The following is a 25,955-nucleotide window of genomic DNA, read 5'->3' on the forward strand; positions in this document are numbered from 1 at the left end:
AGTGTTGAATGCTGGCCCAAAGACTGAGCCCCATCGGTCACTCCTCCTTCACCTCCCTCTGCAGCCGTTCATGTTGACCAGGAGCCTTCGGGGCACGTCTTGCCCTTCTGCCTGCCAGTCTGCGGGGGGGGGGGGGGAAGGTGTTGGCCACGCATCGTGCAGGCGCAGCCTCTGCCAGGGCATCTAGCAGGGCGCCCAGGAAAGAGGCGCCAGATCCCGGGGCACCCCGACGGGGTCTCCGCCATCCATTTCCAGCAGGGGAAGGCTTGCTGAAGACGGGCGAGCCCCACGGCGTCCCCGGTCCCTGAGCTCGAGGCTCCTCTCCTGCAAAGCCTCCCCGGGAGCCTTCGCCCTCCTCCCGCCCTGCGCCCCCTCCGACGGGCGGCGTCCCTGGGGGCCAAGGCGCCACCCGTGCAGCGGAGGGCTTCTCCGGGAGCCGCCATCCTCCGCGGGCGGCCAGCTGGGGCCCCGGGCGGCCTCGGCCCTCCCGCTCCCCGAAAGCAGCGGCTGTGTCGCCGGAGAAGCGCCTCTTCCGCCGCTCGCCCCGCTCGCCCCGCCCCCCCGCGCCTGCGCAGTGTGGGCGTCGGGCAGGCCGCCGGGCTCGCGCCTCCCCTCCCCCGCCAGCATCCGGGTCCTTCCGCGCGGCGCAGCAGGTCGGTAGGCGGGAAATGGCGACCGGCCGCTGCTGGGGCTGCTGAGCGCGACCGAGACCGGCGGCGGCGGGAGCGGCGGCGGCGGCGGCGCTTTGTGCGAGCCGCGCGGCGGGGGAGGCCTGCGGGGCCTGGGCTGCCCTGCCGCTGCGGGGCCGGTCTCCGGCGGCGGGGAGGCGCCCGACTGCCCCACCTTCCCTCGGCGCTTCACAGGTAACGGCCGCCCGCGGCGCAGGAGGCGGCGGGCCCGGGGAGCGCGCCCTTCGCCCGGGGCTCCCGCGCAGGCCTTGCGCCGCCCCCTCCGCCTAGGCCGAGCTTCCCGCCGCGGCCGCCCCTGTTGCTCTGCGCGCGGCCGCCGCCGGCCGGAGGGTCCCGGCGGGCACTTAGCAACGGGGCCGGCCAGGCGAGCGGGAAGCGGCGCTCCAAGGTCATCGGCGCGCGGGGAGCCCCCTTCGGCCGATCCCGCCAGGAGCCCCCGGAGGGTCCGCCGAGCCCCGGGGAAGCGCTCTTGCCTCCCGGGCGGCGGGGGGAGCCCTCGGGGCCGGGGAGCCGCCTTTGTTCCCCGCGGCGCAGCGCCCGGGAGGCGGTTGGCCCGATGAGCCTGGGCGCCGGTGGGGGGGAGGGCGGGGATGGCGCCATCCCGGGAGGCGGGGAGCCCGAGACCCCCGGAGGAGGAGCCGCTCCACCTGCTCGCCGTCGGGTGGGGGACGGCGGCCAAGTCGGTACTTCCACAGCGCTGCCCGGATGGTCGGTTTCAGTTTTGCCCCGGCTGCTCCCCGAAGCCCCCCGGGCCTTTCGCTCCGTCCACCCGCGCACAGGAACCGCCTCCCTAACATTTGGCCCCAGGGAGGAAACGGGGAGGAAAAGTGCAAACGGGAAGCGGCGGAAGAGGAGGGAGGCTTGGTGGAGGCTCAGGCGGTGGGAGAGGGCGGTGGGGCGAGTAAACGGCGTGCCTGGAGAAGGAGGACCGATGTGCAGGGACGATTTCTAGAGCTAAAGGAAGCAGCGCTGCCCCCACTGTGTATAAGGACAGGACCGTTGAAAGACTCTTCTGGGGTGCTTTTCAAATCTATTTGCTCCTCTATTATTCTTTGCTTTTACTGGACAAATAATTTAATCTCTGTTTTCCATTTCTCCACTAGTAAAATGGGAATAATTCATCACAAACTTCTGGTGCTGCAAGGGTTAATTACTTAATGTCAATAAAGGGATTCGAAGATTAAAAAGGCCCTACAAGTAAGTTACTAAACTTCATATTAGCCATTGAAGTGTAATAGTGTTTTTTATTCATTCTATATTTGAAGGAATGGAGTCTGTGATGAATGTTGTTTTTGGGTGGGAGAAGAATAAGCACTGTGTGTTTTGCCTTTCCTGTTCACCGTAAGGCTAATTTAAATGTTGCTTTAGTGACATGCATGCATTACGCCTTCTCCTGAGCTATTACTTAACGCTTCAAGGAATGGTTTTTATAAATGTAGTCATCAGGGGTTTATGAATTTTCACTTGGCACAGTAGCTGGCCATAATTTGTGGCCATGAGTAATCCTCCTTCACCACCATATCCTCTGTGTATGCCAAATAACTGGGAGCCTCTCAGTTTGCTCTGGCATTGGAAGAGAGAGAGAGAGGCTGACTAAAGCTGTTGTAGTTTGTGCCTGCTGTCAAACTGAATGGGAAAAAAAGCATAAACTGCTGCTGCTTTCTCCTAAACTTACTGGAGTTCTGTCAGTGATCCCTTGGGTATGGTATCCCAATGGAGGGCACGGAAGGAAGGTAGTCCCCTCTGAAAGGGAAGTGTGGGAAGTTCATAATGAAGGAAGGCAACTCAGCCAAAAAGAGTGATGGAGTCTGCAGATTGCACTGCAGAAATGCTGGATGTCATGGCAGCCAAGGGATCCAAGGGTTGGAGGACATATAGTGCCACATCTTTTGAGGCCCCCAGATGACGGAAAGCTCCAGTGGACAAGAAAAAAAATAGTTTTTTCTCCCCCAAGAAGGAAATTAGAATCCCAGAAAAAAATAAACTTGGAAAATTGTGTTATATTAGATTATTTACCTTTTATTGTTCTGACTGGCAGTGGCTGTCCAAAATCAAAATAGCAACTCTTTCCCATTAACTGCCATGCAATTATTTCACTTGGCAATTAATTCCTAGACCTTTTGCATATACCTCTGTCACAGTTTGGGTAAAAGAAGTCCTTGAGGAGGTTTATTGGGAATGTGGACTTATGCTTTGAGAGTATTGTGTGTTTCCTTGTTGAGCACACATAAAGGACAAGGGCACACTTTATTTGCTTTCTTACAAACATTTGTAGCCTTACTTTCTGTACCTTGAGGTACCCTGTTCTCTCAGAGGCTTGGCTGCTGGACTGCATGCCAATTAGTTCAATTGATCAGGGTAATTGCTTTGATTCTTTAGATGTTTTCTTCTTTGATAGAAAATGAAACATTCTTAACTTTTTTGAAACACTATTTTAGTTGGTCAATAGTTTTATTATTATTTAGAAGTGACTGGTACTGGTTTGTGAAATCTTATTCTAGTTCAGCATTTTAAGTAATGTTGTACTCCATTAATGTACTTAATCTTGTCAAAAAATAAATATACATCATGTAAAGTTGTTTTCTGTTTTTTAAGAGAAATATTTTTAAAAATATTAATATTTTATCTTCAAAGTATATAAAAGGCAAAGATAATATACTAGCAGTCCGCCACTTACAACTATTTATTTAGTGAACCATCACAATTACAACAGCACTGAAAAAAGTGACTTACGACCATTTCCCCACACTTATGACTATTGCAGCATCCCCATGGCCACATGATTAAAATTGGATGCTTGGCACCTGGACTATATGACGATTGCAGTGTCTGGGACCTTCTGACAAGCAAAGTCAATGGAGAAGCCAGATTTACTTAACAATTGAGTTACTTAACAACTGCAATGATCAACTTAACAACTGCAGCAAGAAAGGTTGTAAAATGGGGCAGAATTCATTTAACAACCATCTTGCTTAGCAACAGAAATATTGGGTATATTATTGTTGTACGTTGAGGACTACCTATAATAGAAAAAAAAAGAAATACTGACTTTGCAATCATTCAACAAAAAACTAAGAAATATGTCATTTTGTTCTGTAGAAGAAGTAAGCAGACTCTTGACGATTGCCCCTTTGGCAGAAACAGCCTTATATAGGCAGATTTGTTGCTGGAAAAAAAAGGAAAAAAACAAACGTGATTTATAGAGTTTGATGATTAGAAAGAGTAAACAATGAACAGAAGGAAATTATGGCAGATTTTAGTCCGCTATCTATAGCCTACTTTAGGGGACGCTACTCATCTCCGTTTCAAGACCATTGAGTCAGTGCTAACTGAGATTTTTCCATGGTCATGTGGCCAGCATGACATCACAGAACACTGTTGCCTTCCCACCGAAGTACTACCTATTTATCTACTCGCATTTGCATGCTTTCAAACTGTTAGGCTGGCAGGAGCTGGGATGAGGACGTGAGTTCATTCTGTCATAGGGAGCTTGGCTCTTGAACCTCGGCTGTTGATTTTCCAGCTGACAAGCCTTAATAAACCTCTGAGCCATCCTGCTGCCCAGGTAATCTTAGAAAAGGTAAAATATAAATGTAACTACTATTAAGAAAAAAAGCTCACTTCTTTATAACTTACTCTATTCCACTCCTTTTTTACAATTTACTTGTTAATTTCCTTTGCTTTTTTGTTACAAAATGTATTTAATGCAAATTATATACAAGAAAAAAAACCTCCTTAAGTAGGTAATCCTTATAACTATCAGTCTCTGTCATGCACTAGGAGGAATATTTTCCCTTTCACTGCAGATTTTTTTTCAACTGCAACGTCTAAAGGATCTCATGGAAGTAGAGACTAGCGTGTAGGCAAGAGAATAGAACAGAATTCTTTATTGGCCAAGTGTGATTGGACACACAAAAAAATTGCCTTTGGTGCAGATGCTTCAGTGTACATAAAAAGACACTTTCATCAAGAATCATAAGGTACAACACTTAATGATAGTCATAGGGTACAAATAAGCAATCAGGAAACAATCAATATAAATCGTAAGGAAACAAGCAACAAAGTTATAGTCCATACTTCTGGCTCAGACCAAACCGTTTTTCCCCTTGGCCTTGTTCCAGAGACGATGAGGGATGATTTTCAGTCCACATGAATAAGACAATGGCAAACTAAAATCTCATTCCTGGGCTTCTACTGCGCATGGGACCAGGCCAAAGCACTCATTAAACAGCATGTAGCAGACAGACAGTGCCAAGTGGACCCAGCCAGGTCCCCAACCTTCATTTGCCAGTGAGCCCAACTGGCATTCTATCTTCCCGTTGCTCCCAGATGCCAGCCTCCTATAAGGTGGTGTTGCGAGGTTCTGTGCAGCAGCAGTTTAAATATGTCAGAAGGTGACCTGTGTTACAAATTCCTTTTAATGAATATCTAGATTCTAGACTGTTGCGGAGTGTTTTGTATTATGGTAGATTTGGTTTGCCATGCTCCCCTACACTCCCCTACTTCTAGCCCTCCTTTTAAATTCTTTTTAGATTTTTGTTTTTATACTTTTTAGATTTTTATGTTTAATTTTTATTCTCTTGTATCTTTTACCCCACCCCTTTTGTGCTGGCGGTAATAAATGTTTTGATTTGATTTGATGTTTGTTTTCATAGTGAATTCTATGATAGTGAGTTCCCCTCATACAAAGCTTTGCCTTGCCTTGCAGTTGGTGTCGGGTTCTTCAGGTGAAATGCTGTTTTGGGTTTTCCCAGAAGGTCAACTTTGATCAAATAACTCTGTATTTGCCTTGTCTGTCCAAAGCCAGCATTGTCTTTTCTTAGGCGTTGATTCTCACTCTGAGGTTCTTTCTGGTCAGTAAAGTTTCCTCCTGGCAGTCTTCCCATGAAGATCTAATGTGTGTTACTTCTTTCTAATGGTAGATTCATGCCTTTAACATCAGTAGAGGCAAGATCTCCCTGTAGGCCACACGATGAACTTCTTTCAGCATCTTGGTCTCTACTCTGAGGCTAAACAGATTGGGACAGCCTAGCCGGGGCAAGTTGACAGCTCCAAATCTTCACTTGTAGATGATCTTCTGGACAGTGGAATGATCGATGTCTACTTTTGGTAAACTTTCATAATCCCTTATTGGGCATCTATAACATTTCTGAAGGCTTAAGAGAGCTTTTGAACTGAGCACGATGATACCATACACTAAAATAAATCAAAGTAAATATCTGAGGTTTCATGTTTGTCCTAGGTCCTTTCTAACAATGTTCTGATCATTCAGAATCATGATGATTCTGATTTTAGGCATTTGAGGTAGTGGTAAATGTAAAAGTGTACTTACTATTCCCACATGGACATTGTGCCTTTATATCTTACTATAACAGGAGAGTCAAACTCAGAGCCCAAGGGCTAGATGCATCATACACTGGCCACACCCACACCTGTTTTAGCAAAGGGGGAAAAAGTCGCACTATGTCATGTGATGACAACGTGACGATACGAGTTTGACATGTACTATAGAATCTTATAAAGACCACAAAGGAGTACAAAATGTGAAAGGTGCAGATATTTGTTAAACTATATCCCATTTATCTGTTAGTATTCAACAATACTAATTGTATTGTTATTTTGATTAAATATTTGTATGTGGAAATATATTGAAAAAGTAAAAAAAAAAAAGGTCAGTGGCATCTACTCGCTTTTTATATGATTGTAGATTCTCCTCTCTTCCTGATAATCTAATTTCTCATCTCCTTCAGACTCATGTTATGTCCACCTTAACTGCTCTTCCCATGTCATCCTGTTGCTGCTGAATTTGAAGAAGCCAGGAACCTCAATTTTTATACCTATTTTGGAGAAATTCACTTTTGAAATTGCTGTGACTTAATAAATAGACTAAAGATTATACTAAATAGCGATACTATCTCCTAAGCCTGATAAATAATTTGTTTTAGCTTTCAATGTCTTTTTATTCCAGCAAACACTTCTCTAAGCTTTGCAGCAAGAATATTATACAGTAGAAGAGATGGTTACTTTTCTATATAGTGAGTTTTTATGGTATTTATAGCCTGTCTTTCTTCTGGGAACTAAAGTGTGTGTATTCTTTCCCTCATTCTTGCCCCAAAGTGTTTCATTAGGTGAGAGTGAGTTGCTGGCCAAAAGGTATCTGGGGTTTCATGATCAAAGGAGAATAAATGGAGAGGCTTAATTGTGGACTTGTTCATTTTAGGAGTTACACTTTTAGAGGAGGCGTGTATATTAAGATTATACTAAACAGAGCTGTGATGGCAAAAAGTGTAGGAACCCCTGCACTAAGCCATAAATCATAATTAGCCAACTACAGTAACTGAATTTCCAAACCATGCTAAACCAAGATAAAAGCCAATGTTTGGGGTATGAAGAGGGAGCCCTGTTTTAACAAAAAGAAGAAAACTCTTTTAAATTCCAGGTATTTTTGACCAAATGATTGATACAAGGCCCTAATGTGAGCATCCAAAAGGAAGCTACTTTATTCTAAAATTGAATTGCAGTTAATGTTTTCCATTATTTTCAATTGTCTTATTAATTTCCCAGCTATAAATTTTTTAGAATAAGATTAAAGCATGGACAAATACATTTCTGGATAGGTTTAGTTCTGAATATATTTTGAGAAGAACCTCCTAATACAGAATTCACTAAAATATAAATTGTTCTGGACCCTTATATATCAAGTTCCTTAGTGCTTCTAACTTACATTATAGTTTTGCTCCATAATTGATAAGCAAAACTTTTTCAACTTGAATAGCTTATCTTCAAATAAAAAAGTCCCTGTGGGTTTTACTCTGCTAGTCATAGCTGACTATAGGGAGCGGTGCTCATCTCCATTTCAAGGCCATTGATTCAGCGCTGTCTGAAGACATTTCCACAGTCATGGAGCCACAGAGCACTGTTACCTTCCCACCAAAGTGGTATCTATTTATCTACTTGCATTTGCCTGCTTTCGAACTGCTAGGTTGTCAGGAGCTGGAGTGAGGATGGGAGCTCACCCTGTTTTGTGGCGTTCGGGTCTTGAACCTGGGCTGCCGACTTTCCAGGCGACAAGCCCAGCAACTTAACTGCTGAGCCACCATGCTGCCCTCTGTACAGCGGGACCGTATATACTTACTTCCTGTGTGTTTAATAATCTTCCTTATCGATCATACTTCAATTTCAATTTGATACCTACCTTTAATGAGGCTCTGAGGCTCCATTTAAGAATAGAGGGGCTTGTTATATATTTAATACTATTTAATATTGGGCAGTATTATAAACATCAGGGTTTATAATAATTGTAGTCTTGACAACAGATTTCCTGGTGTTGACCTGGTTAGACCACAGTCGCTGAAACCCAACACTGCTTAAGAGAGATGGGCTGTGAAAGACAAAACCGGAATATTTAATATCTTTATCCATTTGTAACTGCTGTTTTTGCAAGTGGATACCGTTCCTGACATGTATAATTTATACATTTCATACCAATCTGACGTTCTGTATTTCATAGTTTTCAGCCCTGTTTCTCTATGTGCCTATGTTTGTGTGTGCATATTTGAAGTGTAACCTAAACTTTGGCAATAGATTCGTGTTTTATTCAGTGAAGATAATCATAATTAAATCTATGAGTTTTAAAGATGTGATAGGATTGTTTTCCTAAAACTTAAGCAGTTTAAGTGCTGGATTGCCTGCTTCTTTTTCTTCTCTTTTCTCTCCCCACCTCAAATATTGTGCTATCTCTTCTGAATTTGTACAGCAGGTATCTGTCCCCAGGAGATATTCTGTACTTAAACATATATTAAGGCTTAATTCTTGCCCCATGGAAATAAGTTTGGCTTTGGCATAAAACCTCCAAGGCTAGCTATATATTTATAATAGGTATTTATAATACCTATAGTAACCCTGTGACATGTTGGGTCATCCTTTGAGAGAAAGGTAGTGCAGTCTGGTGTGATTAGAATGAACATTAAATTTTAAGTTGACCATATTTTTTTACCCTTATGATGGACAGACCCATAGATCATTTATGAAAAGTATATGTCATAAATAGAAAAATAAATGCGGTGGCAAACAAGCTTCAATAATAAGTCAAAATTTTCTAACTTAAACAGAGAAACAGAATGACCATGTGCAGCCAAAAAGGCCCTAGGAGTGGGAGTGAGTTCTGACTTCCTGCCTGTTTTCCTGTTGACTGCTTATGGGAAGCTGGCAGGGAGTTTTAGAAATCAGGATCTTCAGATGGGCCAAAATCAAGCTGGATAGCTAATCATTAAGAAAAAATGCTAAGCTAAAGAACTGTTAAAATAATGGAATAAAATTTAATAAAAATAAATTAAAATTATTCAGTTAATAAATTAAAAGCAAAGGTGGACAGTTGTTCAACTTTTTAAAAAAGTTTCTAAACTCTTTAGAACTATCTAAAGTTCTACAGTGCCTTAACATTTACATTGTGATGGGAACTTCTCTAAGAGATTCTGATTAAATAAGAAATGCTCAAAATAGTATTCCTAGTCAGACTTCATTGAACATATTTGTTGTACTAGAAAAAATTTGAAGTCCTAAAATAATGTATTATTATTAAATAAGGGATATTTTAGGGCTCAATAGGAATCAACAGCCCCTCCTGCCACCCCTAGGGTGAACCCGCCTGGAGCCTCTTTCCGATGTGGAAAAGAGGGCCAATGAGCAGCCAACTGCCGGGCCCTGCAACCCATGTCGTTAGTGAGGGGCCCGGGCCGGAAGGCCAAGAAGACACTGAGGAAGGGAAAAGAGAAGATGCGGGTGGCGCAGCAGGTCATGGAAGTCTCTTCCCCCTCTAGCGAGAGGGAGGGAACTCTGATCGCCAGTAACCTCAACCTGGTCTTCTACAAAAGCAACAGCAAATCTGATGGTAAGTGGAACCATCGCCTCTGACTGCCCAGGTGGAGATGCTAGTGCCCCACTCGGGCGAGAAGGGGTCTTCATGGCCCTGGTAGACTCAATTTGCACCCGTTGCTTGGTTAGCCTGCAAATTATAGAAAAGATGGGACTGAGACTTAAAAAATTGAGACAGCCTATGAAGTTTGAAAAAGTAGAAGGCTTCCTTACTGGGGGGTTGCCAGCAGCATATTTAACCGAGCCAATTAGCCTGAGATCAGGAAGCCACGAGGAACCTCGACAGTTGATAGTCGTCCTGAAAATGTCAAAGACCCCAAATATTGGGGTTGGCATGGCTGAAGAAGTGGAAAGACAACAACTGGTGCTGGAGTTGTTGGAGCAGGTGGACTGCAACGCATAAGGGTGAAGTGCAAAGGTAGCAAAACCCCACTGGTGGGGAGGGGAAATATAGAGCCCATCAATTCACTGGCTGCCCCAGTGCTCTTTCAAAGAGAAGAATAGCAATACCACTTAGACTTATATACCGCTTCACAAGGCTTTACAGCACTCTAAGCGGTTTACAGAGTCAGCCTCTTGCCCCCAATAATCTGTGTCCTCATTTTACCCACCTCAAAAGGATGGAAGGCTGAGTCAACCTGGAGCCTGGTGAGATTTGAACTGCCAAATTGCAGTCAGTCAGCAGAAGTAGCCTGCAGTACTGCGCTCTAACCACTGCGCCACCATGGCTTTTAACGATGGGTCTTTGAGATTATGCGTGAATTTTCAAGGGATCAGTAGTGTTTGTGTGGAAAACATGTACCCTTTTCCCCCTTACGAAGGACATGCTGGAATAAGAATAAAATAAGGCAGCGAGAACTGCTTTCAATTGCCCCTTAAGGTGCTTCCAGTTCTGAGTGATGCCTTTCGGGTTGCAAGGAGCACCTGCAGTGTTCATGCAACTAATCAATGAAGTGCTGCATGAGCACTTGTATAAGGGAATGGTGATGTACCTGGTCGATACCTTCATTTATTCTGAGACAATGGAAGACCACGTGAAATTAGTGTGGGAGGTGCTAAAAAAACTATTAAAAGCCAAATTGCAAGGCCATCTCCTGCTGGCCCCAGCATGGGTCGAGGTTCAGCCAACTGGGCCATGGGTTCCTTGGCTCGTTGGTTCCCAGAGGCATCCTTCAGTACCCTTTGGGTTTTCCTGCTTGTTGGAAGCTCTTCCTCACCCCGGCCACCATGTTGTTTCCATCTCCTGGCTCCGCAGCTCCCCTGGATGTATATTATGCCGATGGCTTTCTGCTCTCCTGCATCTTTCACCTCCAGGCTGAGTGACCACTGGGGCTTTGGGGCTTCCTCGCCGATGCTCACATTCTCCAGCCATTCGAGCTCCTCCTTTGGGCCATGCAGTTTGGCAGGGGGTCCTCCGTGAACTCTGGCTTCTTCCAAACCACTTTCATGGCTTGTCATTTTTTGCTCAGTCCCCTCAGTCGACATTGGTCTCCTGGTTGACTTAGTTTAGCCTACTTTATTGATTAGACCATGGGCCATATCAAAGTGCAGAGCTCCAAACACAAATTGTTTCTAAAATCTGATAATAATTTAAAATGGAATTGGAATAAAATACAATAATTTAATATATGGATAAATAAAATATGATAAAATTATATTTCAGTGTCACCCCTACAATCTACCCCAGGGGTGTCAAACTGGCAGCCTGTGAGCCAGGGGCGTCACACGCAGGCCACACCCACCCAACTCCACGAAGGGAAAACTTATCGTGAAACGCCACGATGGCAGCATGACGCACTTTGACACCCGTGATCTACCCACATCAGTCCCACTTATGCCGATCTTAACCGAACCATTTTGCTCAAGTCCTGTGCAGTATTAAATGTTGTTTTCAAATTCTGACCGGACATAAGGTAAGTTGTTTTGATATGAGGTTCCCAATGAACCATTCGTTTAGTACATAGGCCGAGGTCCCTGTTTCTCACCCTCTTATACAGGCAACAATCAAATAGGATGTGAGCCAAGACTTCTGCTTCTTCCGCTCTAAAAATGCAGATGTCTATTATAGGGTATAGAATTGAATCTCCCATCTCTGACCATTATGTCAAGCTGTTCGAATCTTGTTTGTGGGAGTTGTAACTTTAAATAGTTGTCTATTTGAAAAAGTATGTTTGTATTTACTCAGCCATTTCAAGTTACCAACCTTACTAAGGATAGCTATATCATTTTGCACTTCTACATCCTTGATTATTTGGGCAGCTCTTTTTTTAGTTTGTTCCCCTGTTACACAAGAGAGAGGACGGGCACATCTACTTACAAAATCTATCAGTGTAGTGATCCTAGAGGTTTATGATTGTGATTTTTCCTGCTCTAGTAAGCATAATTTGTCTGTCAGTCTCCATTTCGTTGATTTTGTGCCAGCAGTTAATGTTCTGATTTTGGATAGTGCATGAATAAATTCCCAATTCAGTTTTAACTGCTGCAGCAGATGTCCGTAGATCTACCTGGTTGACTTACAGCAGAGCTTGCCTATGGTCAGACTGGCTCCAGCTTATTCCCTAGGAAAGAACTACCCTTGACTCCATTGATGTTAGAAAAGGGTACTTTTACTAGAGATGCTGAGTGCTAGGTGAGCAAGGCAAGCTCTGAAGAAAAAACATGGGAACTCATATATTGAAAGCAATCCCTCAATGTCAAAACTCCACCCCTCTGGGAGAATAGTCCAATCGGGTCCTGTTCCAATGTTTTGGGAACCTGGTACTGCAGGCACCACAGTAAATTCCTTTCCCAGGGCTAGCATCCTTGAAGGCAGGAAAACATAGCATGGCTTGTCACCTCTGGTTGCTGTCAGTGTCCATACTCTCCAATTTCCCATAGCGTTATTTCACGCCTCTTCCCGTCCCAAATGCCCCCTCCCCCTGGTTATGGCAGTTGCTAGCGAGCTTCAAAGAAGTGAAGATGGCAGCTGACAGGTCTTTTAACCTTTCATCCCCGTAGCTTCCCATCAGTGGAAGCATCTTTTCTTGGTTTTTGTTGTTTTTCCAGATAATAAGCTGAGAACTTGAACAGTTTGATTGGTTTCTGATTTTGTAGACAGTTTGTAGAGAAGATCTGGTAATAGATGTAAATTATTTAAGGATCCCAGACTGAATTGCCCTCAGAAAAAGAAATGTCATTGAATGAGGGAATGGAGAACTTTTGTAATAAAACACTGACTTAAAAGATGATGCCATCAAGAGAACTTTCGAATCCTAAACCATGGTCTACAACAGGAGTGTCAAACTGGATTTCTTCGAGTGCCGGATCAGCATTGTAGTTCTCCGGGGGCCGGGTGGGGGGGAGACCGAACATATATCTTCTGCAGCACTTTGCCAGCCAAAATGGGGATAGCAAGAAGGTAATGGGCAGTAGGGAGAAAGAGGAGTTGCGTAATTCATTCTTTGTATCTGTCTTTGCATAAAAAGATAAAATAGTTCAACCTAACAAAAAGCAGTACTGTAAAACCTAATCTGTTGATTAAGAATACAAGTAAAAATAGGAAAGAAAATGGTAAAACGCCTATCCACTGTAGACAAGTTCACATTACCAAGATTAGATAGATTACATCTCAGATTTCTGTAGAAGCTGGTAGACCTAATCTTGGAAACATTCAGCCATATCTTTCTCTAAAATCCTGGAGCACCAGGGAAATATCAGAAGACTGGAAAAGAGCTGATGTGGTTCCTATCTTTAAAAAGGGGGAAATGGATTGAGAAAACTACAGACCAATCAGCCTGATATCAATATCTGGAAAGGGTCCTGGAAAAAGATAAGCAATGGATCTGTGAACATCTGGAAACAAGCAAAGCTTACTAGATGCCAACATGGGTTTGTCTAAGAGATATGTGAGAAACCTGATTGCATTCTTTGGGAAAGTGACTAGATTAGTAGACCAGTGAAATACTGTGGACATAATATACTTGGATTTCAGTAAGGCATTTGAAAAGTAGACCCTCACCTACCGTAGAACGAAGGGGAAGTTTCCTGACGGTGAGAATTATTAGCCAGTAGAACAAATTGCCTTCAGAATTTGTAGGTACTCCATCACTGCAGGTTTTGAAGAAGAGACTGGACAGCCATTAGTCCAAAAAGGTATGAGGTCTCCTGCTTCACCAGGATCACCTGGAAGACCTCCAGGATCCCTTCCAACTCTCTTATTCTGTAATTGTATAGTCTTGAGTAATTCCTTCTTGAAATCCCAGGGAGCTTTTGCCAATTGGTGACACAAGGTAGCTTCCTACAGGCTTACCGTACCTGACAGAAATAGGTGGGATAAATCTGCTTCCACTACAGCTGTGTCAGAAGTTAGATGCTTTTCCTTTAGCACCTGCTTATCCTAGAAGGCTTTTTATTCAGAAAAGCATGTATGAATGGAATGCAGAAAGACAGGTTTGGGGGAAAACATTCCATGTGCTACTGTTTGCTTTGTATGCATGACTTAACTGAATTGTGAACCGTGTGGCTGATTCATTGAGTTCTCCAATTTTCTTAGGGCTGATTGTGTAAGAATGTAAAAAGAAGAGGTTGTAAACAATGGCTTCATTTCTCAAATTGCTAGATACCAAGCTTAATTTTTTTAGTACCTAGAATCCAGTTGTAAAGGTGATAATTGCTTATATTGATTGCAGAATAAGCTTAATTTTCCTTTTAATTAAGTACTGTTGTTATTTTAGAAGATTAAAGATTTCTAAAGTTTTAAAACTTAATGTATTTTCTCTTCTTGTCTTACCTAGCTTTACATGTGATACCATCAAAAATGAGGCTGAGAACACGGAAAGCTTCTCAGCAGTCAAATCAAAATCACACACAGCGTGCATTGAGAGTAAAGAGAAAATACTCAGATGTGGAGGAGAACATAACTGTTGGTGGAGGAAAACTTCAGAAAAATGAAACTGGCTTACTATCCTCAATTAAAAAGTTCATTAAAGGAAGTACCCCAAAGGTATATTGTGGAAATAAGCAAGAGAAAAATCTTGATTTCATGCAGCCATTTGATAAATACCCCATTTCAATTAGCAAGTTATATTGGAAATGGATGGTACAGTAATTTGAAAACTGTACTCACAAATAGTATGTACGAGGTATGAACTGGGATGCCACAAGATTCAGCCTTGTAGTTTTTAGCATTTCTGTTAATGACGTGGCTGAAAAGGGGGAAGGAGTTCTTGTATAATTTGCAGATGAAACAAGATAAAACAATAATATTAGAAGAAACAGAAATAATCTTGATAGAAAAATAAAGTGAAATTAATGTGAAATCTAAAAATAATTGTTTAGGAGATTGTCCCTCCGCTAAATCGCTCTATGGGTAGAACAGAAAAAGTGATCAGTGTAGCTGACATTAAAAATTGGGCAGAGTGATTTTTCTATATAAAATATATATTTCTTTATTTTTGTGGGCTTGGAATTTTATTTGTCTCTCTTTTTTGGCAAGTTACAGCAGTGGAAAAAATGGAACAAATGGTATAATCTAAATGGGAATTTAAATTTGAATTAGGCTTGATATGGGTTTTTTTGCTTTTATATTTTCTGCCAAAAGTCTATGAAGTGAAAGGGTGAAAAAAGATAAATGTTGGAAATTTGATTTTCATGAAAGCAGTGCAAATGAACAGAGAAAGTTTGCTAGTAATTGTAAGGTATAATTTGGTATATTTGTTTTGTTAAGGATGAACGAGAACACCCTGCAAAGAGAAGTAGAATTGAACGTGACATAGAGGACAACTTAATTGCATCCACTCCTCGAACAGGAGAAAAGCCTAATAAACAGCTTTCTCGAGTTAGGCGGAAAAGTCAAGCGAATGGAGGTTTGTAAATATTCCAGTCTGTAGCTGAAAGGAGGGCGTTGTTCCTTATGGCATTGATTCTTTGGACCTTGGCTTCGGAGAAGAAGGGAACGATTGCAAAACTCTTGATAATGTGATGGAGCTTATTTTGGTTTTTTCTTTTACTTTAAACATTTTTCCTTATTGTGTAAACTAATTTTCTTTAACATCTGAGCTAAACCACCATGGCTGGTTTGTGGATTGGAAGCCAATGCTTAAGAAGGTGAGGTCTCCAGAGCACAGAGAAAGAGAATGAAGACTCATGCATGACCACATTATTTCCTTTACACAATTAATAGGATAACTTTCTCTTTCATGAAAATGGGCCTCCCTGTAAAAAGCAGTGGCCCCTCACCTGTTGGGCCGCTGGGAATGGTTCCGTATATATATATAGAGAGAGGTGTGTGTGTTGTGCTGCCTGCATCCTGCGAATGGGGCTTGGCTTGTTTGCGTGGCCCAGTTTCTGGCATCTGGCGGTCCACAGAGGGAGCCTGCTGTAAAGGGACCCTGTGTTTTTGCTTTGTTAGCCATATAAGCAGTTTATAATTACCTATTTACAGTTACCTCTCGGCACAAACCAATGTAATAAGCAGTGTATTTATAGCAATGTGATGAAAAAGAAAATGATACCAATGTCAGATTTATTTACAAATATTTATCTGTGTGTTTATTTATTTATATAAAATTCATTGGCTGCTCATCGTATCTCAGGATAACTCTTTAACAAATCATTTATTTTATTTACCAAATATAGTAACTGGCCATCTTCCTTACAGAGGGACTGCTCATATGATCTGAATTAACAGTTTACAGTAAAACACCTCCTGCAGCTTTTAGCCCACTTTCTTATAGTATTCTGTGTGTTTCTTAAAGATTTCTGCATGGCAAGTCAATGGCAGTTTCCCAGACTACAAGTTAGCTAATTCTGAATCTCCATTGCCTTGGAAACCATGAGCCATAAGAGTATCAGCCTTGGCTTTCTAAGGTTTCATTCCTGCAGTACATTTATGCACATCTAGGAATCTGATATTTAATTGAAACTTTGTCACTCCAACCTACATTGGAAAAATCACACTAGAAACTTGGTGCATTTTTTGTTTGTCTGTTCCAGAAGCTGGGAATTATGAAATGGCAAACCAGCATGTCCGGCAAAATGGAAAATTGGATGATAATCCCACCAGCTGCAGCCCCCCAAGGACTACATTATTGGGGACCATATTTTCTCCTGTTTTCAATTTTTTCTCACCAGCAAATAAAAATGGCAAGTACTACACAAAACTGCATTTAGCTCTTACATGCATCTAAAATAGTGGCCTCCAATCCTTCTATCTTGGCAGCCCAGCCGGGGTGGGGGTGGGGAGGGGATGGCTCTGTGTGAGCAGCAGGCACGCGTGCAACTCTATTTGTGCATGCAGCGGGCACGTGCCCTGCCGCTCGCAAGTGAAGCGGTGCACACACTCTCCCACTGCTTCTGCGGCTCCGTTCCAAACAGGCCAAAGCCCAATAATGGGCCACAGCCTGGGGGTTGGGCACTCCCGATCTAAAGAAATATAAAATTGTTATTATGAAATAGTTGTTTCCTATTTGGGAAAAAAAAGGCCGGTAGGAATATATTCTGTTGGGTTTCTGCTTAGATGTTAAATCTAGAGACAGAAGAGCAGGTGCAGGTGCTCCTCTTAAGTTGAGAGCACTAATATTAAGCTCTATTGCAGGAACAGCGGGCTCGGATTCTCCCGGCCAAGCTGTGGAGGCGGAAGAAATCGTGAAGCAGCTCGATATGGAGCAGGTGGATGAGATCATTACCAGCACTGCCGTCTCAGCCAACGGAGGAGCACCCTACGCCAGCCAGGCAGCCCAGGTCCGAACAGCCATCAGCACCGTCTTGGAAGAAGTGGAGGATGTGGCTGACTGTGATCTGCCTCCGCTGACCGGTAAGGAGGAAGCCCAGTTGCTGTCTCCAGCCTGGGACCTTCTCCCCCAGCCAGAGAGTCAGGAGACACGGCAGCCCCAGGCGGTTGGGAGCAGAGGAGACATTTGAGCAAACCCCTCTTCCTCCTGATCGACTTGTTTCCCTTCACTGTTTTGCCTGATAAATGCCCAGAGTCCTTAGGAATTCAGCAGCCTATAAATGGGATTAACAAATGGTAAATAAATGGATAATTGGAAATCCTAGTTGTTTGTACCTACAGGTAGTCCTCGATTTACAATGGTTCGTTATGTGGCCATTCGAAGTTACAATGGCGCTGAAAAATGTGATTTATGACCATTTTTCACACTTGGCACTGTTGCAGCATCCCCTTGGTCATGTGATTTACATTCAGATGCTGGACAACTGACTCATACTTATGACGGTTGCAGTATCCCAGGGTCACGTGATCCCCTTTGGTGACCTTCGGACAAGCAAAGTCAAGGGGGAAACCAGATTCACTTAACAACCGTGTTACTTAGTTAACAACTGCAGTCATTCACTTAACAAATGTGGCAAAACTAGTTGTAAAATGTGGCAAAACTCAGGTAACAAATGTCTTACTTAACAACATAAATTTTGGGCTCAATTCTCGTATGTTGAGAACTACCTGTGCTCACTTGAGCATGAATGTATTCTGACAAACAATTGCCTTATGCATTCTGCTTCATCTACACATGTCCACAAACACTTCCTCAAAGCCAAGGGCAGAATCACTAAGGCTAATAAGAATTTAACTTGATAATAATGTTTTCGGTTTAAGGTCTGTATTTATTTACTTAATGGAACATTTATATCAGGCCGATCAGATGACGTCTCAAAACAGAATTCCACAATACAATAGGACACCATAATATTGCAGTGTGAAAGAAAACAGATGGTAACCGTCATCCTTAGTAGGGACTTAAACTGCCAAAGGTTTGGTTTAAAAAGATTCATATTTGATTCTGCACATAGTTTTCATCAGGTCGGTAATTTTCATCTATTAAAACACACCTGTGAAATTATACCTGGCCCTCACTGCAAATATTCCTAACCATTTAGAGCTTGATATGTAAAATAGATGTATCTATTTTAAGAGTCAAACTATAAGCCTTAAAAATATTGATAATAGTTCTTAAGAAAAGTGGAAGGCAAAACATTCCATACCAAATAGAAATATTTTAGTAACTAAATGATCGACCATTGTTAAGATAAAATTTCTTTTCTTCCTATAAAGTAATGAGGAACTTTTTGTGTTTTGTTAGCACCAGTATCTCCAGACAGTGGTTATTCATCAGCTCATGCAGAAGCCACCTATGAAGAAGACTGGGAAGTCTTTGATCCGTACGTGTCCGTACTCTGTGTCTGTGTGTAAATAAATGAAAATATTTATGATAATGAATATTTATCATATGGTGCCTGCTGGCAGAACAGTAGCTAAGATTGTCCCTCTGTAAAACCAAAGAAGAAGGGAGAAATAGCATACTTGAAGAGCCCTAAATCTGGGGGGGGGGGAGCGTGGTGGTGGTGTATATTTATAAGGGAAGAACCATAGGAAAAGGAGTGTTAGTCCAGGTAGAATAGTTAAGTTCTGTAGTTATAGTTATATAACTGTATCATTACATGGCTCATTTAAGTAAATCTGGGGGTAGATTTATTATTATATATGCCTTTATCATAGTTTAAGTATTCTCTGATCAAGCCATGATGTGACTCATCTTTAGGTACTACTTCATCAAACATGTCCCACCGCTAACAGAAGACCAACTTAATCGGAAGCCTGCTCTTCCATTGAAAACCAGAAGTACTCCAGAGTTCTCGTTAGTTCTAGACTTGGTAAGAAAAGTCTATTTGGTTGATTGCTTCACTTTTGAGGGAAATATATTCTCTCTTTGGCAAACTGTAAATTATGGGGCTATTTCAGAGAACACAATTCTTTTCTGTCCCTCTGCTAAATTGACTCATTTTTTAAACTATTTGTAGGATGAAACATTAGTCCACTGTAGTCTAAATGAACTGGAAGATGCTGCACTCACGTTTCCAGTCCTTTTCCAGGATGTCATTTACCAGGTAATCAAAATCATGTTAAGGTGAAGTGGCTGCTAAGAAACTTAAGGAAAAACATTATGTATCTGACATCTTTTTGCTCTCCTAAAGGTTGGTAATTTAGTGGCATTGGTTATGTTCTATGAAATATTGTTAAGCAAGTCGTCAGATCTTAGAGGAGTTGTGGCATATGGATTACTACTATGACACTTTCCATATAATTCCATTGAAAAACTGTCATCCATTAGGAAGCTCGAAACATTTCTCTTAAGCAGCTTTCCTCCTTGCCTAGACGTGATGAAATCTATATATTTATTTGATAAAACAAGAAGTTCTTAAGGGGAAGTTAGCCTTGGGAATGACTTGCTTTTAGAAGTAGATCCATTCCTTCATTCCTAGTTAGGTGCTGTTATGTGGCCAGAGTTGCTTTGCGGGTGATGAAGCCTGCCAGATTGCTAGCTGTTGGTTGTTGTGCTTCGCAACATATTCTTTGCTCTCATCTACGGTACATTCAACAATTCTGCCAGTGAAGAGCAGGGGAAGGAGGAGGAGGAGGAGGAGGAGGTGTATTTCAGCAACTGCCAAAGATGCTGCACTGACCCCGGCTGTTGTTCTCAGGTCCCTATTGTGTGATGTACCTGGGAGTAGCAACAGCTTCCCTCCATGTAGTTCGCACGATATTGGACCCCTCTGTAGTAACTTTGGAGAATGACATCAGACATCTTAAACGGACACTTGTCCAGGTATTTTACCCTAATTTTAAAACTTGTCTTTTGTCTTTTGTTTTATTTACAATCCTTCAACATCCTTCAACATAACATGAAATCTTCCAAAATACACACAAACGTGGGTTTCTTGTCTTCTCTCTGGTTATGGCAGTAGTCAGAATCCTCTTCTTTTACACGCACTTAGAAAATGTAGTTACCCATTCTGGATAGTAAGAGGAAGAGCCAATACGTGGATTATGCCTTTTTTGTGTTGTAGTTAGAATGTTTTTCATCTCTTGCCTATGGTATACATTACTCAGAATAACTATGTCTGTCTTGGGTTATTTACAAAAGAATACTTATTTTGAAACAATAAAAGAAATATAAAATTTGCATTTGCCAGACCCTAAATCTTGCTGAAAGCCTATCTTTGATTCTTGGCACCTTTTTTCTTAATAAGTGCAGGCCTTGCACTATACAACCTAACTTTGATATTCAGGGGCATTTTTCTGGGACTTCATCTGGGGCTTCTTAATCCCTTCCCCAGAGTAAGCTGCAATTGTGAATGTCTCAGAATCAGTCCCAATATGTCATTGAGGAGCTCAAGGTCGTATATGGTAGAGTTTCCTGTAAGCTGTGCTTAGGGAGCATTTGTTATCATCTAAGACCAGAATGAGCACTGAAGATGCCTCTGAAGAGTCATATCCTTTTAACTTATTTTATCTTAGAGTCTTATTATTCTTGCTAACTCTTGAAACATTTACACAATCTGAAAAATGGTTGAATACAGGAAGAAGAAATGTCAGCGTTCTTAAATAAGTTCACAAACACCCTGTTGCAAATGCATTTATTTCAGCAGGAGTCTTGAGTAATTGAGCTACTTCGTTAGCTCAATTTGTTTGCCTTTAATATAAATAATAGTAGTAATGATCAATCATAGTGCTAAAGTATTGCACCACTACAACCTGTGTAACCTGAGAGGAAGCGCAATTGAGAAATGACCTCCCGTAAATCTAGGTAGGGATGGAGTATGGTGGAAAGTCTTCAGTTGTTTCTCATGGTCCTCAAACAGTATTGAATGTGTGTGTCTTAACAACAGAGGGATGACTTGAAGTTCTTGATTTTTTTAAAATCTCTCATACCTTTTAGAATGATTATGAAGGCCAAAGTTGGTAACTGAGATGTATGTAGCTGTTGCTTAATATGAATGACTGATACCAACAAAGAGAATATTCATAGCTCACGGCTGACATGAGGGATCCTTGGTGCTCTCTAAACTTGGTTATTTTCTTGCAGATGATTCATTAACCAAACTAGGTGACATCATCAGTGTTGGTAAGGAATGGGGCTCGCTCTCAATCTATATTCTGGTGGCTTGCCAGCAGTGTGTTAGTGGGAGTAGTCTCGGAGGTTCTTTGGTTGGGCTGTATACTGTTACCTTGTTAGACAGGTCCTTGATTGGGGTATTGTTTGCTTCTTGATTGTTGGTTTGATGTTAATCTAGTCTCATCTGAGTTTTGATTGTTGGTGGGGGAGGTGTTTCGGTCTTTTGTTCTCTTTCAGGCTTGTTAATTTTCCCTTTTCAACAGTATGTAGATGTTGTCTACAATCAAGAATCAAAGAATGGAATGGAATAGGAATAGGAATAGGGAGTTGGAAGAGACCGTGAAGGTCTTCTGGTCCAACCCCCTGCTCAGGTAGGAGACCCTGTACCATTTCAGTCAAATGGTTCTCCAATCTCTTCCAGAGATTGGAACTTTTATAACTTCCGGAGGCAAGTTGTTCCACTGATTAATTGTTCTGTCTTCTTAGTTCTAGGTTACTTCTCTCCTTAATTAGTTTCCATCCATTGCTTCTTGTCCTGCCCTCAGTTGCTTTGTAGAATAGCTTGACTCCCTCTTCTTTGTGGCAGCCCCTCAGATACTGGAACCCTGCTATCATGTCACTCCTAGTCCTTCTTTTCATTAAGCTAGACATACCCAATTCCAGCAACCGTTCTTTATATGTTTTAGCCTCCTAATCACCTCTGTTGCTCTTTTCCGCACTCTTTCTAGAGTCTCAACATTTTTTTTACATCGTGGTGACCAAAACTGGATGCAGGATTCCAAGTGTGGCCTTACCAAGGCATTATTAAGTGGTATTAACCCTTCAGGTGATCTTGATTCTATCCCTCTGTTGATGCAGCCTAGAACTGTCTTGGCTGAAAAGGTTCCAACTAATGAACCCAAGAAAAGCGGAACTTTGAGGCCAAGCTCTTCCTCAAAGAACTTCTGTAAATCATATCACCACACTTGGTTGAAAACCAACTCTGAATCTTTGTTTCAGCATAATTAAATTTAAAAGCATAAATCCAGTGTCACTGGTCACGTTGGCCAATTAGATTAATTGGCAGGCTCCTCATGCACTCTTCTCCCTTTCCCTCCATCACTTAGGACTGATGGCGAATCTATGCCACACGTTCCACAGGTGGCACACGGAGCCATTTGTCCGGGCACGCAAGGCATTGCCCTGTCAGCTAGCCAGCATGCATGCGGGTACTGGCCAGCTGACTTCAGCATTCTTTTGAGGCCATTTTTTGCCCGCTTCAGGAGCTTCCGGAGCGCGAAACACTGGCCCTACGGGCAAAACGGAAGTTTGGGAACTTACTTCCGGTTTTAGCCCTCTAGAGCCTTCAGGGAAGCCTCCTAAAGGCTCCAGAGGGCTAAAACCAGTTCGGGAACAGACTACCGGTTTCCCAATAGGGCCGGTTTTCACACTCCGGAGGGGCGGGGGAGGCTGTTTTCGCCCTCACGAGGCTCCTATAAAGCCTCCGAAGCCTGGGGAGGGCGAAAAAAACACACCAAAAATGGGGGGGGGAGCACTGGTTGTGCTCGTATGCGTGTTGGGGTCGTGCGCATAACGGGGGTCTGCACACCGACCCCCCCACGCTCCCCCCTCTTTTGGCACGCGAGTCACAAAAGGTTCGCCAACACGGATCTAGGAGATGGCCTTGGTTCTCACAAGAACGTTCAATGTTGTGTCTAGTAGTGCATTCCAATCTCCTCCCATACAGTGTGGCAGTGATGAACTAGGAAATGGCCTCTAGCAGGTTTAGTTCAGTGTTGACATTGGCTTTTTTGGCAGCTGGTGCCTTTTTAAGTGATTGTACACTAGGACTCCAAGATCACTCACAGTTACTACTATTGAGTGAGATATCACATATACTGTACCTGGGCATTTGTTTTTTCTTGCCTAAATGTAGAACCTGACTTTTTTCACCATTGAATTTCATTTTGTTAGATAGCGCTCAGTGTGTGTCAGGACCCTTCTGTATCTTAAGCCTGTCTTCTGGAGTGTTGCTATTCCTGCCAGCTTGGTATTGTCTGCAAATTTGATGAGTTCCCCATTTATTCCCTCCTTCAAATCATTGATGAAGATGTAGAAGAGAACTGGGCCTAAAACAGAGCCATGGGGTGCCCCACTGAGTAGTTCCCTCCGTGTAGATGCAGTTCCATTGAGGGCTACACATTGAGTGTGGTTGGTCAGCCAGTTACGAATCCATCATGAATTAATGGTCATGGACAAGAAATTTGCTTTTCACACTTTATAATTAAATACAGGTAGTCCTTGACTTATGATGACAATTGAGACCCAAAATGTATGCTGTTAAGGGAGTTATTTATTAAGGAGTTTTGCCCTGTTTTACAACCTTTCTTGTCACAGTTGTTAAGTGAATCACTGGTAGTAACCTGGTTGTTAAGTGAATTAAGAGAATCTGGCTTCCCCGTTGACCTTGTTTGTCAGAAGATCACAACAGGTGATCACATGACCCCAGGACACTGCGACGGTCATAAATATGAGCCAGTTGCCAAACATCTGAATTTTGATCACATGATGCTGGAAAGGTCATAACTGAAAAATGGTCATAAGTCATATTTTTCAGTGCCATTGTAACTGAACAGTCACTAAACGAACTGGTGTAAGTTGAGGACTACCTGTAATGCCTCTTTTATTCTTTGGACCAGACGGGTTAATTTATTGCCATACTTGGCTGAGGTCTTGGTGAGGAGATACTGATCTGTGACTATTCTCTGTTGGTGGGGACCCTTTCAAAGGCAAGAACTATTTCCAAGGGCCTGAGCCAGTTTCCGCTCAGCATTTCACCAAAGCAGAATTGGTCTTTTGTGCTTTCTTAAACCTGGCCTCCGGGAGGTGCTTGTCAAGGGGAAAGAGTCTTGAAGTTTTCACAACCAAAGTGGACTCCCTTTTTATTTGCATTTATTATCCCAGTGGTGCAGGCATAGCCATAGGACTTTTGATATAATGGTCATGATCTCAGCATCTGATACCTAAGAATAATATTTATCTTAAACCATGTCTTTGCTGGTGACTTCTGGTGGAAAAGGTAGACAAAGAAAATGTTAACTACATAAATTTATTCAATTGAGTTCTCCTGTGTGCTGCGAGGGGAATCCAAGCATGGGTTAACTTTGTCCATTAGCCTAGAGACTGAGTTTTGTAATTGTTGACCACGCCTCCTCTGACTGGGTAGTTCAGTTTTTTAACTCAGTCCAGCCTTAGAGACGCAGATTTTTTTTCTCCTCTAGGATAATAGACAAAATTAGCTCATTAGACTTGGATTCCTTCCTTTGGACTGCGATTGTCGGGTTTGTGTTTTCAGTGGTTCTCTTGTTTCCTCGCGACTGCTGGAACGTGCGCCAGACTAATTGCTAGTGAGGCGCAGGAGCGGGTGTAATCAGCAGAGGGTTGGTTTGCCGCCCTCTTTACTGATGTGTGGCCGTGGTGTGAGTTGGTTCGCCGCTCTCGTGTCGGCGCGGGCTGTGACGGCCCGCCGATAGCACTTCCTGCTAGTTACTCTGATTGCTTCGCCATCTCTGGGAAGGGCATTGCGGCCTGGCTCCAGCGGCCATTTTGAGAGGCGAGTTGCCGTCTAGCGCTTGGGTGAGCCTGCCAAGCCATTTCAGCTGCCGTCGACTTCCTCCCCTCCGGACAGGCATAGAACAGCAGCCATCTTTATTTGCAATTTGAGATTCGCGCCGAAGCAGGTGTTCACACTGGCCATTTTGTGGACCTTGATTCCACTGACCATTTTTTCGCAGAACAGGTGCAGGAGCAGGAGGTGATGCCTGTTCCTAAGCTATTCCTGGACGTGGTCCAGAAACAGTGGTCCCAACCAACGGCTGTTCCTCCCCTAGTAATGGGGACAGGAAGCTCTATGCTTCCACACCTGAATTGGACGAACTCCTTCAGTTCCCTATTGTGGATCCCCCAGTAGCGGCTCTAGCCTCTCCGGCCTTGATACCTTCTGAGATTTCGGAGGGCCTCAAAGCCGAGGACCGCAAGGCCGAACTGGTCATCCTCAAGACACACCAGGCGTTACCCGCTGCCACAGCAGCTTCTTTCATCAACAGAACCTCCTTGGTTTGGTTGCAGCAACTACAGTCTAGGATTCCACTTGAAGACCTGTGACTACACCAGGATGTAAACAAACTGGTGGCAGCACGAGTTTTCTTCAGATGCTACACTTAATGCATCTCAGTCGCGTCCAACGTGGCATCCCGCCGGCTACTCTGGCTTCGCCACTGGCAAGTTGATCTCCGCTCCAAATGGCGTCTTGCCTCTACCCCCTTCAAGGGGGGGCTCTGTTTGGGGGCCCCCAGTGGGCAGAAACCACCTCAGACGCGTGGGCACTCCAGACCGTGAGGCTGGGCGGCACCCTGGAATTTCTCGCACTTCCCCCGAGGTGCTTCATCAGATGTCTGGTACCATGTGCCAGGTAAAGAGACACCTGATGGACTCCGAAATCAACCATCTGAACAGCATCAACTGG

General features: G+C 43.2%; 1 protein-coding gene across 4 annotated transcripts in view; it reads left to right on the forward strand.

Moving 5' to 3' along the window:
* Positions 1-600: 600 nt before the first annotated feature.
* Positions 601-25,955, forward strand: part of CTDSPL2 (CTD small phosphatase like 2) — a 36,248-nt gene continuing 10,893 nt past the window's right edge. Inside the window, exons 1-10 of one of the 4 annotated variants that reach the window (XM_081965130.1) lie at positions 602-863; positions 1,793-1,886; positions 4,131-4,254; positions 14,336-14,544; positions 15,268-15,406; positions 16,536-16,685; positions 17,137-17,355; positions 18,638-18,716; positions 19,097-19,208; positions 19,356-19,442. In XM_081965130.1, coding sequence (XP_081821256.1) covers positions 14,359-14,544; positions 15,268-15,406; positions 16,536-16,685; positions 17,137-17,355; positions 18,638-18,716; positions 19,097-19,208; positions 19,356-19,442 — 972 coding nt within the window. In that variant the 5' untranslated portion in view covers positions 602-863; positions 1,793-1,886; positions 4,131-4,254; positions 14,336-14,358. Of the gene's footprint in view, positions 864-1,792; positions 1,887-4,130; positions 4,255-14,335; positions 14,545-15,267; positions 15,407-16,535; positions 16,686-17,136; positions 17,356-18,637; positions 18,717-19,096; positions 19,209-19,355; positions 19,443-25,955 lie in introns of all 4 variants that reach the window. The other 3 variants (XM_081965131.1, XM_081965128.1, XM_081965129.1) reach the window with 3 other exon arrangements.

Source organism: Natrix helvetica (genome assembly GCF_964273705.1).
Source record: "Natrix helvetica genome assembly, chromosome: 12".
NCBI lineage: Eukaryota > Metazoa > Chordata > Lepidosauria > Squamata > Natricidae > Natrix > Natrix helvetica.